Raw genomic sequence first — 16,214 nt, 5'->3', positions numbered from 1 at the left:
CCTCTACTTGCCCCAACTGATTATCTCGTGGGAACTGAGAATACTTATCAACATGAAAAGTTTGACCTGCGAATTACAATGTTATCCTTTTTCTTGAAGCTTACAAGGAATAAAATGAATTAAGTTCATCATAAGGGTTCAGTATTTCTAAATAATATCTTTTATTCATGAAGAATATCCTAGCATTAGCTGTCCCTGTAGGGGGAGATATTAAAGGGGGATAAAATGATATTTATGATCTACTTTACGACAGATGCCTTTGCGCTTGTGATTGCAGTACTGTTCACGAGGCCGTCTTGTTAGTTTCATTCTGCAAATGGAGACCCTGAGACTCTGAAAGGAAACTTGACCAAAGCTACAATCTATAAGTGGTATCTGATCTGGACCACGTTTTCAGATTCCTGGGCCTGGTCTCTTCCTCCTCAACTGAGAGGGCTGCCTTGGGGCAAATTAATCCCTAGAGACGGCATGAGTCTACCTTGGTTTACCACTGCCCCTAATTCCACATTCCTCCTCCCTGTACCTGTCTCCAACTTTCAATAACTACATCAACACATCAACATTATGAAAAATAGTGGTGAGTTTACTCTGGCTATGCACCACAACTGGATACTGTGAGACCTGAAAATGACATAACTAACTAGTTCTCCCGTCCTTCTGGATTTTAAAGTTATTTGCATTGGGGTATAATCAACATTCAAATGGATACCTAATAGGCTGCTTGTTTTGTAGCACTAATTTATCTTTTTTAGTCCATTCAGATTGTCCATTGCTGACCTTTTCCCATATATCTATGGCAGGCACTTCCTCCTTTAAGAAATTCATGTACTGATAAAGACACAAAGAGACTGACAAGGACAGTAGGAATTGATGTTTAAACAGATCTGAAAGGCATTTTTTGTCCTTTATGCAGAGGTTATATGTCCGGGTGGATGGTTCCACCAGCAGTGTCCACATTAACTCAGCATTTCTATCAGAGAGTCAACCGGTACTGAGAAATGCGGCTATGCTAATCAGTACCAAAATCAAAGAGAGTTCAAGTGATCAATTTGATGGTTTCATTTGAACATCCATATATAGACCCGTGTTTTCTGCACGGATGAAAACATGCAGCTGCATAAGAAATCACAGTGCTTCCATCTGAATTTTTTGCGCACCAAACCCTTGGGACTGATAAAACATCAAGAGTTTGTTAGACCAAATATACATAATACAGAAGTTATGACTTGGCTTTGATCCTACCAAGAACCCACTGCATACCTGGTCATGCGTACACTGTACACATGTCATGGTCCCAGTCTATTATGGGCTGGCTTGCTAAATTATCTTGTAAAACACATGTTTCTGGGGAGCTTAAGGTATTTTTGAAGATGAACACACTAGCATTCTTCTAGGTGTTGGTATGCTAAAAATAACAGGTAACACAGATGCATTCAAAAACGAAGCTTTCAATGCAGACAATAAATGCACTTCTATTCTGTTGGTTGCAATTATCAACCTACCTCACCGCCCAAGCAAATGGCATGCGGTATTTCCCCAACTTGCTGCAGAACTGCCTGTTGGATTTTAGTATCTTTTGTGCATACTAAGGAAAAAAAAATATTAAATGTTGTTTAGAACATCACTGTACAAACAGTCCATGTAAAATATTAATAAATACTTTTCCGTGTTATATTGAAACTCAGTAAAATTCTGCTTTACTGGCTCACAGATTCTACCTTGTAAAGAGACAAATGATATCCTCTGCGTTCAAACTGGTGTATAACGCTTTCTTTCTTTTTAGTTTAGAAATTTCAAATGTAGAAAACACCCTTATCTTGGAATACCAACTTTTTTTCTGACTTAAAAGACCTTAAAATATTGAATGGAAAGAGTTATGAAATTTACATTCACAGGCTGTCCTGTATTTCTTTTTATTTGTTATGATAGAGGTCAGCAAACTTGTTCTGTAAAGAGTCACACGGTAAATATTGGATTGGCCTAAAAGTTCTTTCGAACAAACTTTTTGGCCAATCCAATATATAGGGCTTTGTGGGCCATGTGGTCTCTGTCTCAGCTTCTCAACTCTGTTGCTATAGCAGGAAAGACAATCTTAAATGAATGAGTGTAATGCGTTTCAATAAAACTTTATTTACAAAAATAGGTGACAGGCTGGACTTGGCCTGCACTCCATAGTTTGCTAAACCCTGAATTAAAGGATTCTCATAAATATGTTAAACACTGCCCTAAACTGTCACACACCCTCAAATTCAATTATTATGCATTATTTTCCCAATATACTTCTTTGTGTGGATAATATAAACTTTTTGTATTTATTTTCTATTAAAAAATAACATTCAATTATTATAGAAAATATGGTAATTGAAAAAAGAAAGCAGAAAAAATGTCCTGCAGTCCCACCATTTAAAGAACTTATGGTGTTTTCTTTCCTCTTTCTTTCTTCATTTAGGTGTTATTAAAATTTGGTAAGCAACTATTTTACTTTTTCACTTAGTTCAGCATAAGCATTGCTGATGTCTTAGTAAACCGTATTCCCTTGTTTTCAGTCAGATTAATCCTAACTTTTCATTATTGTTAACACTTAGTCTTTGGGGATTAAAGTTTTATCCACATTTAAATTTATTTCTACCAATAGAGTCTCAGCAGAAATTGCAGGATCAAAAAACATAAGCCGAGAATATATACTTTAAAAATTTCCTGTTTGATACTCATTTCACTAACAAGGGAATACTTCAAGACTTACATTTATCAAACTTGATAATTCATCAAGGCAGTGTGATTTTATTTCTTGAAAGTAATTAAAATTATTTATACAAAGATCATGCATTACCTTGTTGGAGTCTGGATTTTTAATATATGGTTCAGCACCACTTGCAATGTTTCCCATCAGTACTTTTTCGATTTTGGCCACCAAAACAATTTCAGAATGTGGATTGCTTACAGAAAATATAGCCTATGTACAAAGAAAACAGCTAATAAGCATCTAGGAAACCACACTGAAGACATGCAGGCGGACTCTCAACCACTGCGCCACCAGGGAAGCCCCCAAAATTCTACTTTAAATTTAGAGTACAGCTTTAAGGGGGACTTTTATTTGGAAAACTGCTCATCTTATGTAATCTATTGGTAAAAAAAATGGAACAAGCATTTTCCCTCCCATGATAGATAAACAAAAGTGCAACCTGCTTTGGAAATTTTAGCCATTCCTCCGGAAATCCCTTGACATGAGGTTCTTCTGATTGTCTTGGAGTGACAGTGTCTATGTTTCCATTTTCCAAAGCCACGGAAGCCCCTGAGAGCATCTGCCTGACATCAGTGTGGTTTAGATCCACATGGAAATCAGCAGAAATCTTCCTGCTGTTTCTGAGGTCATAAAGTGCCACACTCACAAAAAAAGGCTCAATCTTTGGAGAAAAAGAAAGAATTGATGGTTTTGACATAAAATCATCACAAAGGGGATAGCCTCCTTAAGTACATTATTTAATAAGGCAGTAGTTAAAATACTACTACTTATATATAGTACAATATTTCTATATATAATATGTTATATGTAATAGATATAATACTATATATTATATTGCATGTATTGTATATTTTATATATAACATATAAAATACAATATTTGTAGGCAAGTTCCCAGAATCCCTTCCACTATCAGGTTCCTCAGATCCCAGAACTGTATTTCATTGGTTTCTTCATTCTACTTTTCCTGCCCAATATTCTTTTTCATACTTTGTAATACATGTATGATTCAACCTTACAAAACCTTCTAGTTATTTCCTTTACTCTCTCAGAAATATCTGCAATGTCAGTATCCCTGATGATGCCTCATGGTCTGACTCAGGTCATGCTTTTGGGGGCAGTAATACCCCAGTGTGACATTTGATTTTCATAGTTCATTATAGCAAGGGCACAAAAAGTCAACTTTCCCATGACTTTAGGTAATGTTAACCTAAATATTCTGGTCTTGTTGGCATCTTCCAGTTTTCTCCATTATAACGTCACCATTTTCCCTTTGGTAAGTGATTAGCCTTTTTGGAAATATTTTCTGAGATTACACCAATGTCCTGCTACTCATCAAACCCAATCCACCATTCGTAACTCCCACTGGAACCAACTACCACTATGATGGCAACCAATGGTGATCTTCTAGTTCCATCATTCTTTCTACATTAGTCGGTATTTTACTGTAACAATAAGCTTTCCTTTATCCTTCATTTTTTATTCATATATATCTTTATATACACATACACACATATGTACATATATATATGTATGTATAGACTCATGGATTGCTATTTTATTCAATAAATTCCATCTCTTACTGTCGTTATTTATAGTGATACTCGACTTGTCTCAGATTTCGCCAGAGGTACACCCTTCAGTGTAGCTCCTGTGTCTTTATGGCAAATAAGCATCATTTTTGGAGCACCTCTTTCTTTACCCAACAAGATGTTCCAGGCTCATCTTATACTTTCCATGTCTCAGCCATTCCTCCAAAGAGCCCTGGTTCCTGTTAGTGAGGGTGACACTTAGAAACCAAGATCTGGGTGCTTGCTATCTATGCTCATTGTTTCCGGGACACACACATATATATACACAATATTCACAGCTACAATGATATCTCTATCTCTGTCAGTACATGAATATTTATTAAAAACTCATGGGTTCATGTCATACCTCCATTTCCAATCCAAATCCTCAAAGATTCTTTCTAGCCTTTCCCTTTTTCATATTTGCGAGTATTTCATCCAATAGTGAAAAACCTGACTCATTATCATTTATTTATTTACTTATTTGTTTAATTAGTTTACTTATTGTTCAGAGTAACCAGTCTCCCAACCATAGTAGCTATCTAGCTGTCTCCTCTGCACCAGCCTGCACAGTGCCCCGGATTCTGACAAATCCAAGGGCGTGGCACCTCTGCGCCTCCACGTGGCTTTCTCCCCCGCATCATCTGGAATTCTTAGGTTCACTCAATTTCCAAGCCTCTGTGTGATTGCTCCCTTAACCTCTTACTACCGTGCTGGGAAGGAAGAGGAAGATGTGAAGTAAGGGGCAAATGCGAAGGTAAAGGAAGATGGAAAGGCAAGGGAAAGTTTCTTGCTTGAGTTTTAAAGAAGTAGAAATTTGGTAAAGGGGAAGTTATAAAGGGCTTCTAGTAGGTGGAGTGACATGGCAAAGTCACAAAGACATGAAAAAACACAGGTTTAGAGTGAGATCAGAGTGGAAACAAAAAGTTAGGATGTGTTTGCAGAAGATACATTTGAGAAACGTTAGGAAGGTACAACCAAAAGGCTTGGAAATCCATTGCTTGTGTGCGTGTGTTTGTTAGTTGGAGAGAGGGTTCACAAGGGCATGAATAAAAGAAAATCCCCAGGTTTGGGGCTATAGGAAACTAAGTGAATGACAATGCCATTCACTGACATATAGGATGAGGATACAAAGATGAATTCTTTGGTACAGAGAATCATCTGTAGGACTTTCCAGGAGCAGTTGGATATGTGAGTTTTGAGCCCAGTCAAGGAAATTGGGTTGGAGATCTGAACCCAAAAGATTTGGGGATGTGGGTGCCTATTCAAGGCATTAAATAAAAAGAAGAGAATCAGAATGGCATCCTAGGAAATATGAACATGCACATGATAGAGACTGGGGTAGGGAAAACAGCTTACAAAGGAGATGGGGGAGTGGAGAGAGATTTTTAAAAACAAGTTGCTAAAATTTTTTTAATGCTGCCAGAGTTATCAAAGACACAGAAGAAGAAAGATTTCAGAAAGAAATAAGTTTCAACTAGAAAAATGTCAAATGCAGAGAAATTAAATAAAACAAGGACTGAAATAAATATTGGTTGGCCAAAAAGTTCACTCAGGTTTTTCTGTAACATGGAAAAACCGGATGAACTTTTTGGCCAACCCAATATATGTATATGTAATTACATACACAGACACATGTACATAAATACACACATGCATAATTATATACATACATATATATGTAAATACATACATATGTAATTAACTACAGGCTTCTTAAAATGAATATACTTACAAAAAGTTTTTTAAGTTTTGTTTATGCTACTTAATTTTGAATTGAGGCCTCTCACCCACCAGGATTCTGTGAATAAGCAGGTTACATACAAAAAATACACTGTGACCAAGTTCATCACTGTACAGACTCACTCACGCTGTGGATTTTGCTGAATGTTTAATAAGTATCTTGTGTTCTCTGAAATGCAGGATTATGGCTAGTTTATAACAGTGGTATTAGTTTAATTCCTTAATATTAGCAACACCTGCCAGCTCCCTTACTGTTAAATTACACGTAAAATTCAACGCATTAGTTTTTAAAAATAAGACAAAATGGAAAAGTTTCATATTTTATAAATTTAGTTTAGAAAAACTCTTGGTTTGTGGCAGTGGTAGTCTGCTAAGAGTTGAAAAATACAAAATTATGTGAAAATAACTCAGGTAGGAACCCCAAACACATTGAAGGTCAAAGGAAAAAAATCCTTATTAAGTTTTTGTGAATTGCTGCCTTTGGATTTTCATTTCTGCTTCGTGAATGGAAATAAATCACCTACTTTGATAATCCATCAGGAATTAAAGCTCATATGGTGCTTCACTTATTCCTTCCAATCCACCTTTTCAACTTAAATGTCACATCTTACCATTTTTTAATCGGAGTAAAATTGCTTTACAATGTTGTGTTAGTTTCTGCTGTACAATGAAGGGAATCAGCTATATGTATACATATATCCCCTCCCTCTTGGACTTCCCCCACCCGCCACCCATCTAGGTCATCACAGAGCACCGAGCTGAGCTCCCTGTGCTATACAGCAGGTTCCCACTAGCTATCTATTTTACTCCTGGTAGTGTGTATATGCCAATCCCAATCTCCCAATTCATCCCACCCCCTTTCCCCCCCACCATGTCCACGTGTCCGTTCTCTACGTCTGTGTCTCTATCCTGCCTTGCAAATAGTTTCATCTGTACCATTTTTCTAGATTCCACATGTAGGTGTTAATGTACGATATTTGTTTTTCTCTTTCTGACTTACTTCACTCTGTATGACAGACTCTAGGTCCAACTACATCTCTACAAATGACCCAGTTTCGTTCCTTTTTATTGCTGAGTAATATTCCATTGTATATATGTACCACATGTTCTTTATCCATTCATCTCATTGGACATTTAGGTTGTTTCCATGTCTTGACTATTGTAAATAGTGCTGCAATGAACATTGGAGTACATGTGTCTTTTTGAATTATGGTTTTCTCAGGGTATATGCCCAGTAGTGGGATTGCTGGGTCATATGGTAGTTCTATTTTTAGTTTTTTAAGGAACATCCATACTATTCTCCATAGTGGCTACATCAGTTTGCATTCCCACCAACAGTGAAAAATGGTTCCCTTTTCTCCACACCCTCTCCAGCATTTATTGTTTGTAGACTTTTTGATGATGGCCATTCACATCTTACTTTTTGAATCACCAGCTTTTCCATAAAGTGTTGTTTAGAACCTTCAAAGCCTAACAAATTAAGTCATAGGTTTCTGATGTTTAGAATTCTGTACTTCTCTTTAAAAAAATTCAAGAACATGGCATTTTAAATGTAGCTCAGCTGTGAAGCAGTTTTATTAGTTCAGATTTTTGGAATCAATTTTTATTTTCAAAGAAATATTTTATACTCTAAAACCATCAACTTGAATTTGGTTTTCAACTGATTGACTAAAAAATTACATGCTGTCAAGTATTGTTTCCCCATCGTGAAAAAGTCCTTTTAGGGTGTCTTTTTAGAAGCTCATTCATTAAATGCTACTGAGTTGCTGGCTCTTCAGCAACTTGGAGAAATATTTCAATTAATTTAAAAGCATGCTCACTGAGTTACAAACAACGAATTTAAAAATAGCGACATTAATGAGTGTCACTGAATAATCACACAAAGATTTTTTTAAAACAATGCCATTACATACAAAATTGCACTTGAGTTCAGGTGAGGCTGTTTTCTCGGTTTTTTTACATTATTGTTTATAAGCACTATGAAGTTATTCTTAAAATTCTTTTCCTAGTTTTTAAACATGTGTATCAACTGTAAAATAAATTAAAAATAATACAGATATACAGAGCACTTGGAATTGACTTATTCCTATGGCCTGACACACAAGAAAGGCTCACAAAAGCTGCTCTTTGAGCTGCACATGTTCTCTTGCCTGGCGAGATTGGCCCAAATACACACATTTAGCTTCTGAATGTGGGCTTTAGTATAAAGATACGAAGCCATGTGGAAGGAGCCATATGCCCCTGGCACTGGAAAGAAAAGCCCATTATCTCTGAGTTTCCGTTTCTAAATTTGAGCTTTTAATCACACTTAAGGATGTACCCGGTCAAAAAAAGCATTCGTTTTTATTTAATAAAATTTAGATTAAGTGACATTATAATTTAGGTTAAATTTTCCTGATATTTCCAAATATAGTTTCAAGAGCTAAGTTTCTAGTTTTTTTTTTTTTTACTCCCAAATGAAAGTATGTTCTGATTACTCCTCCTAACATTTTCACTCCAAGGAAGTTTTTTTCTGCTATAGTCATCCTCCCTGTGGCCACATCTACCACGCTGCTCTCCGGCTTCATGTTATTCAGCTTCTCAGCACCATTCCACATAGCTGACCCTTTCTCTCTTGGCATCATGACCCACTCTTTCCTGGTTTATCTCTACATCCATGAACATTCCTTCTGATTCTTCTTTTGTCACTTCTCTATTCATCCATTAAATGTTTCCTACACACATAGAAATTCCTACATGATTCCCTCTAGGTCACTGCCTGTACCAGACTTCCAAATTTGTATCTCTGTTCATGCCATTCCTTTGAGTTCCAGACTTGTCTTTGAATCTGCCCACTGGCCATCTCTACTTGGATATCTAATAGTCTGATTAAGCTTCACATATCCATAATGTACTTTTTGGCCTGTATCCCCCAAATCTGCTCTTCCTCTAGTCTTGTCCTCTTAGTAATGGCACCACCATGCGTCTAAGTGCTTAAAGCCAAAACTAGGGACTCATCCTTCAGATTTCCCTTCCCCTTATCCTGTATATGCAATGTATCTGAAAAAACTGTCAGTTCAATTTACAAAACAGCAGTCAAATCCATCCATTCCTCTCCCTCCTCCCCGCCAGCCCTAGCGCAAGCCATGATGTGAACTATAGTAATAGACTTCTAACTGCTTTCCCTGTTCAGCTCTTGTTTCCTCCAATCCATTCTTCTAATGAGATGTTTTAAAAACACAAATTAGATCACACCATTTTAATGTGCTTTAAACTCTTGAATAGCCTCCACTCACATCTAGGATAAATCCAAACTCTTTGCTACAGCTTATAAGACCCTACCTAATCTTACCCTGTACTGTTTCTCCCACCGCATCTTGGTCTGCCCTTCCCCTCACTATCTCCTTTCAGTTCCCAGAACTTGCCAGGACTTACCTGTCTCAGGGCATTCACGCTTGTTCTTTCTTCTGCCTGGAATCTTTTGCCCTGACCTGACGTTTTATCCTTCTTAACCTTTGCTCTCTGTTCAAATGCCACCCGCTCAGAGAGGCCTCCCATGGCCCCCCACCTACAGCAGCCTTCTTCCCAGTTCCTCTGTATCACATCTCTTTATATTGATTTATTTTAAAGAACTTTGCACAATGTGCAATTATCTTGTTAATTTATTCGTTTCCTTATTTACTTCGGTCCTTTTCCAAAAGAATCTAATCTTCAAGAGGCTAGGGACCTTGTTGATTCGTTCCCTGCTGTTTCTCCAGTACTTAGAACAAGTCTGAGTCTAGTAGGTGCACTGAATAAATATTTGCTGGAGAATGAGTAAACTCAACTTCAACTGCTTTCAGTCTCACATAACCTCGTGCACAGTTACAGTTATAGAACATGAGGAAGCTTCATTTTGGAGGAAGATTCTTACTGGCAACAAATTTCAATTTTAGCTTACTTGTCAACAAGAATCTCACAGGTAACACTGAAAACATCAATACCTTGCATGCATTGTATGTACAAATTTCAAAGCAATTTCCCAGATATTAGAATAAGAGTTAATATTTAATGAATGCTTGCTATGCGCCGGGCACCATATTTAATCTTCACAACGGCTATTTGAAACAGTCTTATTATTTTCCCCATTTTCAGAAGAGGAGACTGAGGTTAAGCCACTTGCCCAGCATGGAACAACTTGTAAGTGGGAAAGTCAGGCATTTGTTACTTGATTCTCCTCATCCTCCTGAGGTCCATAGCATGTACCGTTGTCCTGCTATTACACCAGGAAGAAGGAGGCTCAGACAACCAGTGAGGTGCCTGAAGACCCAAGGGCAGTAGGTTACAATCTTTCGAAAGAGTTCACCCACTTTGCCAGCTACTCACTGTCAAACTAACAAGGCTCGTTTTACCACATCATAAATAAAGGCATGTACAGGATTGTGTGTGCAATCTGTAGAGAAAACTTAATGCTGTTTCTACCTTTTGAAAGCAAATGTGGCTTGTATCATGGATCTGGAAATAAGTTTTCTTCTTTAAGGTGAAAGATGACAATTGAGGGATGCTTTATTAGAAATGAGGACAGAACGCATTAACAAAGAATGAAAGGGAACACACCAATATATTAACAATGATTTTTGATGTTAGGATTATGAGTGCTTTTTATTTCCTTTTTTATAGTTCAACCTTTAATAATATTTATGCTCACAAAATGTCCCCTTCCCACACATACATTTACAATTAGTATAGAATTGCCCCCTAGAATACTAAGAGTGAACCCTCAAGAGAGCCCACTTGGTAAGAAGAGGAATCTTGTATGGATTTAATGAGCGCAGTGATGTTTCCCAAATATCAGTGAAGCACCTTTTTTCCTACCATTTACGTGTATCATTTATTTAATATTTATATAATATTATTTTACTTGATTCACTATTTAGCCTTGTCATAAGCAGTAGTAGCTGTGAAAACACGGGGTTGATTTGCTCATTATACATATTCTCTAATATACATGAAAATTAACATATAAATATTAAAATAAAAATATCAATTTAAAAGCCATCTCGAGTTCCAAGAAGATACAAACAATATCTTTGGAAACTCTGAACCACTGTGCTGATTTAATGGCAAGAACCCTAGAGCATAATCCCTTCGATACTTCTTTAAGTTAAAAGGGAAATTCTACGACAGTGTATTGATAATTCCACTTCATAACGTGCATTCTTTCATGTGGAAAAATGCTGTCAATCATACCCTTGGTACAAGTGAGGGTGTGAACTCAGTGCCTGGAAAGATCAAGAATTGAATAAAAGATTTTAACGAGGGTGGTGTGATGTTGGCCGATCTATAGGATGTAACAGAAGAGAAACTTACATTTGTTACCGGATCGTTTTCATTCTCTGTAACACAACCCTGAAGATTTAAGTTGAGAGCTTTACAAATGATCATGATTCTCTTGGCAGCTTTTTCTTCAAATGGTTTGATCACAAACTCAGGTTCTAAAAGATCCTTCTTCTGAAGTTTCAAGCTCTAAAAAAGTATGGAAAGTTTTACTCAACAAACACCCATCATAAGAAAAGAGATTCTAAATTATAAACCACAACTGTACAAATCAAGTTCATGTCTGCTTAGAGAGAATTCCAACTTACATCTATATCTGGATCCAGCAAGAACAGATTTAGCCTCTCCGTGTTTCGAGTTGCTTTGACAATCTCTTCAGTTTCTGTGAGGTACTACAGAGAAAACTGTGTTAGTTCTTAGTATCTAAATAGCCAGAAACTTACGGCCCAGCTCCATCCACATGGCCAAGAAATAGCCCCTTAGTATCAGCACTGCTTTAATATCATCCATTAACGTTCCACAATCTTATAGAAACATGCTTTTGTTTTCTGACTGTTGTGTTTCTTAGTCTAAATCTTAAAAGAAAGCATTTATATCTTTTCCATGAAAGCAATAGAGAATAAGTAATTCGAATTTATTTTCATAGAAAAATGTCAGCTTTATTACTTTTGTGAAGTCTGGGTGTAGGTTGTTCTCTGAAGAATCTGTTTCCTCCGGTGTGCATTCACATGTTATAGAATTATCCAGGGAATCTTGAAAAGATACACCAAGACTGGGTTATTAAACAGTTCTCATGAATCATTCATTTCTCTAGCCTGTGACATATAACAGCTGGGTTAGACTCAAGAGCGATGGGGGATGGATACTGGTGAGGAGATGGCTTCACTGCGTCCTGGCTCTAGTATTCCGTATTGTTAGATGAACTGGGCCTGGAAATCAGATGTCCTGGTGCTCATTTTGGGACACTCTCCATGACACCATCCTGTGCGTCCATAAGAACTACGGACCCTTACAATACTACATTTATACTTGAGGTTGTTTTGTTGCAGTTCACTAATGCATACTAAAGTTTTCTTATATATGAATATATTTTGGATAATTCTGACTCTTAGGCCATCAATGTAAAGCCCACATTCTAGCTTCAGTTAAACTCTCTAAGACTCTGTAAACATTAATATTCTAGTTGATTATTATTAAGCAAATCATGAATGTAAAACACTTACTATGATATATAGCAGTTGTATTAAAGTCAACCATAATTTTCTTCCTTATTATCTCATGACTCTCTCATATGATACATAGACTATCAGAACTTAAAGACTTAAAATAACATATCATGTGTTATGAAAAATGTCTTAAAGTAATTTTCCTTTAGGGTCACTGACTCTGAAGGTGAACTTGTCTTCGATGTGGCTACAGACCTGTTTTCTCCCCTACTTTTCATCCTCTCTTTCCATTCTCTTGTTCTCTTCTCTTTGCCTAGCCTGGATTAGAATTATACGAAAGAATTAGGATGGGCAGAAAAAAAAAATCTGTCTTATAAAAATCTCTAATACCATGCAAAATTTATGGAACTTCCACAACTAGGCTGATCTCAGTGGGGTCAAAAGCACACGTGAAAGATGCCTTTCAACTAAAAGGAAAGAATGCATATTTGCCATTACAGAGTATTATGTTCATTAATTAAATTTAATGAAAGGCTATAAAACACAGAATCTCCCCTCTAACACCCCATCAGACATGGGTATATTTTTAATACCGCTGACCAATGGTTCCTAACATCATTTGCTGGATGTCAGCCTCAAAGCATTGCCTGGCAACTCAAAATCATACCTCTGTGTGGTGACTCTCACTATTGAGTAAAAGTAAAGGTTTATGGGTGATTTCCTGGAGCAAATAGCTCAGGGTTGGAAGAGCTACACCTGACGGCTACCAGGGTTAGTAGCAGCTGAAATGAACCAAACGCGCAGGTCGCACTTCGCGAGGGAAGGGAGGCGGGTGTGCAAGCGCTCACCCAGCCCCAGCTCTGTGAGCTCCGCACTCCTTCTGCCCTGAGGGGGCCCCTCAGGACTGATCTGCAGGATGCGGCTGAGGGTGTGGATCCATTCATCCATATCTGACTCCGTTTCAGCCGCCAGCACAAAATAGGTCAGGTCATTCATTTTCAATTCAAAGGCATATTTTCTTAGTCTGTTATTCTGTGGCATGAAAAGAAAGAAAAACACCAGACACCAAGTCTTAGAGAGTGGGAGACGTTTTTTACGGGGTATTTCCTCATGAGTAGGTGACCTCAAGGAGATCTTCCAAAACAAGACAAAAATTTAGCTGGATAATAATCATTTCGTTTGGTTTCTTTCAAGCCTTTTTGTACGTCTTTCTTGACTGGATGAGCATGTTGGCTCAAAAATTTCATCTTCAGGCAGGTGGAGGAGTATATTCTAAGCTTCTTCAAATAGTTGCTTTGAGTTGCTACCTTCACTTCCTCACCTTGTGTTCTGTCTACAACTCTCTCCAGTTGGGTTTTTGACCCCATCATATCCCAGAGGCAGCACTTGCCAAGATCACCCACAAACTATGCTGCTGTACTACCCAAGGACATCTCTTTCTTCATATCTTCCTTGACCTCTCACCAGAATTAACACAGTGGCTTCTTGAAACCCATCTCTCTCTGGGTTTCTCCATGACTACACTCTATGCTAGTCTCCTTTCCTCCTGAATGGCCACCACTTTTCAGTCACCTCTACTGGCTCTTCCTTATCTTGGTGACTTGTCATTGCTGACCTCAGCTCTGCCTTAGACCCCTTCCTTTCTCCTCTGGGCTAATGGCTTTAAATGACATCCATATGCCAGGGACCCCAATTCCTTTCTCTGTCTCTGGCTTCTCCACCAACCTCCAGACTTTTCTCGAATTTGACACCTCTACTTCGCATTTTGCGACCAACCCACAAGGCTTTGTTCCAGTTCCCTGGATGTACTCCCATCATAGGCTTTGTTGCCGCCACAGAGGCCTGAAACAACCCGCCCATCCCAAATCACCAAGCATGGGTCCACGCACACAGCACGATGGTTGCCCTTCAAGTACTTACGTGACTTGATCTCAAGTGAATTTATCCTTGCTCAGTGAACCTTCCCCAGTTCCCCAGTTAGGACAAGGTTCTTGTCCTCCGGGGCACTCACAACAATTTGGGATTACATGCTTATTCACTTTCATTTGTTTGTTTGAACAGTATATTCCTCCCTTACATCTGCCTCCATGAGAGCTGGGTCACCACTCTGTCCTGTACCAGTGCTCTCACACAGAAGGATTCAACAACAGTGTGTTCAAAACAGTCATATCTTATAAACGGGACAGAAGAGGTTCTTCTCGTTGGGAATGAATGAATGATTGAAGAAATGAACAAACAAATGAAAAACAAAGATTCTCTGTTGTGCAGAGAATTAAAATGGTCTGATGCGATGAGTAGCTACTCTAGATTGAACTTTCACAGAAGGTGAAATCTGTAAAAAGAAGTGAGCTGTTTAAAGATCAAAGAAGCACATTTAAAGTAGAGGGAATACAAAAGCAGATTATTACAGCAGTTTTATATATTTCTGCCATGAGATGAGAAATATAAATGCAAAGTAGAAACTTCCCCTGATGATATAAACTAGTGTTATATAACCTGCGGTGGCTGTAAGAACTTCTGAAGATGTTCCACATTTAATTCACTCCTAGGTACCTCTGATACAAGTATTCAACTCTTACCCACACTGTTCTAACGCCTTTAGAGAACTCACAACTGTAATAAAGCAAAACCTACACAGTTAAGATAAGTAAAATACAAACAATAATAGAACCCTAAGATGAGAGCGGCACTATATGCGGGGTTGTGGCTAAACATCAAGGTATAAATTCTTTCTGAGAACTGGATTGCTATTTCTTGGTGGCAAGAAAGAATAATTTTTTTTTTTTTTTTTGCGGTACACGGGCCTCTCACCGTTGTGGCCTCTCCCATTGTGGAGCACAGGCTCCAGACGCGCGGGCTCAGTGGCCATGGCTCACGGGCCCAGCCGTTCCGCGGCATGTGGGAGCTTCCCGGACCGGGTCACGAACCCGTGTCCCCTGCATCGGCAGGCGGACTCTCAACCACTGCGCCACCAGGGAAGCCCAAGAAAGAATAATTTTAATATACTCCTGGTAGTGTTCTCTTTCTTTGGGAGGCTCTTAAAAACGTCCCCTTTCAGCTTCCACAACAGTACGGCTACTACTACAAACATGACACTTACTAAACACTTGTCATCTATGTACCTGGCACTGTGCTGACCATTTCAGTCACCACTTTATTTAAATCTCATAATAACTCTCTGAGAGAAACTGTATCATTCCATTTAACATATGGTAACATTGAGGCTTGGGAAGACAAATGAAAATATGCTTGGGATACATGGACAGCAAGTGGTGGAGACAGGAAATAATCCCTTTATCCTTTAACATCCCCTGAGATGACCAGCCACAAAGAAGATGCTCATCAGATGCCCTTCTCCTTCTTTGCCACCTGCCTGGCACAATCACACACCAAATGGGTAACAATGGCCTGGGATGTTCTGGTTTCTGAAAGTAGACAGCAGGGCCTCATACAAGACTCAAGAAAAAGTAAAAATTGGGAATTGAAGGAGAAAGAAGAATTAGCTAAAAAGCTAACTGTGATCCTCACTGTGGAATCTCACAGCTCAAATGGCACTTTCTAGACTCTGCCAAGGACAAGCTCTTTGCTCGTGTCCATACTTTCGTATTATTGTCAATTTTTATTATTTCTTTGCCCTGTAATGACTCACTTGCAGGCTGCCATTTTCAATAGCCCATGAGCCTGATAAGGGCAGAAG

General features: G+C 38.3%; 1 protein-coding gene across 7 annotated transcripts in view; it reads right to left on the bottom strand.

The window, feature by feature from the left end:
- DOCK10 (dedicator of cytokinesis 10) overlaps positions 1 to 16,214 on the bottom strand; it is a 209,120-nt gene that overhangs the window by 86,708 nt on the left and 106,198 nt on the right. For all 7 annotated transcript variants that reach the window (XM_024763121.1, XM_024763126.1, XM_024763127.1 and 4 more), the window contains exons 8-14: positions 13,366 to 13,549; positions 12,018 to 12,103; positions 11,660 to 11,743; positions 11,385 to 11,540; positions 3,183 to 3,404; positions 2,831 to 2,953; positions 1,503 to 1,585 (exon numbers count right to left, since the gene is read on the bottom strand). In XM_024763121.1, coding sequence (XP_024618889.1) covers positions 1,503 to 1,585; positions 2,831 to 2,953; positions 3,183 to 3,404; positions 11,385 to 11,540; positions 11,660 to 11,743; positions 12,018 to 12,103; positions 13,366 to 13,549 — 938 coding nt within the window. The remainder of the gene's footprint in view (positions 1 to 1,502; positions 1,586 to 2,830; positions 2,954 to 3,182; positions 3,405 to 11,384; positions 11,541 to 11,659; positions 11,744 to 12,017; positions 12,104 to 13,365; positions 13,550 to 16,214) is intronic.

This window comes from Neophocaena asiaeorientalis, unplaced genomic scaffold, assembly GCF_003031525.2.
Source record: "Neophocaena asiaeorientalis asiaeorientalis breed wild unplaced genomic scaffold, Neophocaena_asiaeorientalis_V1.1 scaffold86, whole genome shotgun sequence".
Lineage (NCBI taxonomy): Eukaryota > Metazoa > Chordata > Mammalia > Artiodactyla > Phocoenidae > Neophocaena > Neophocaena asiaeorientalis.
This window is presented reverse-complemented; position numbering and strand designations above follow the sequence as displayed.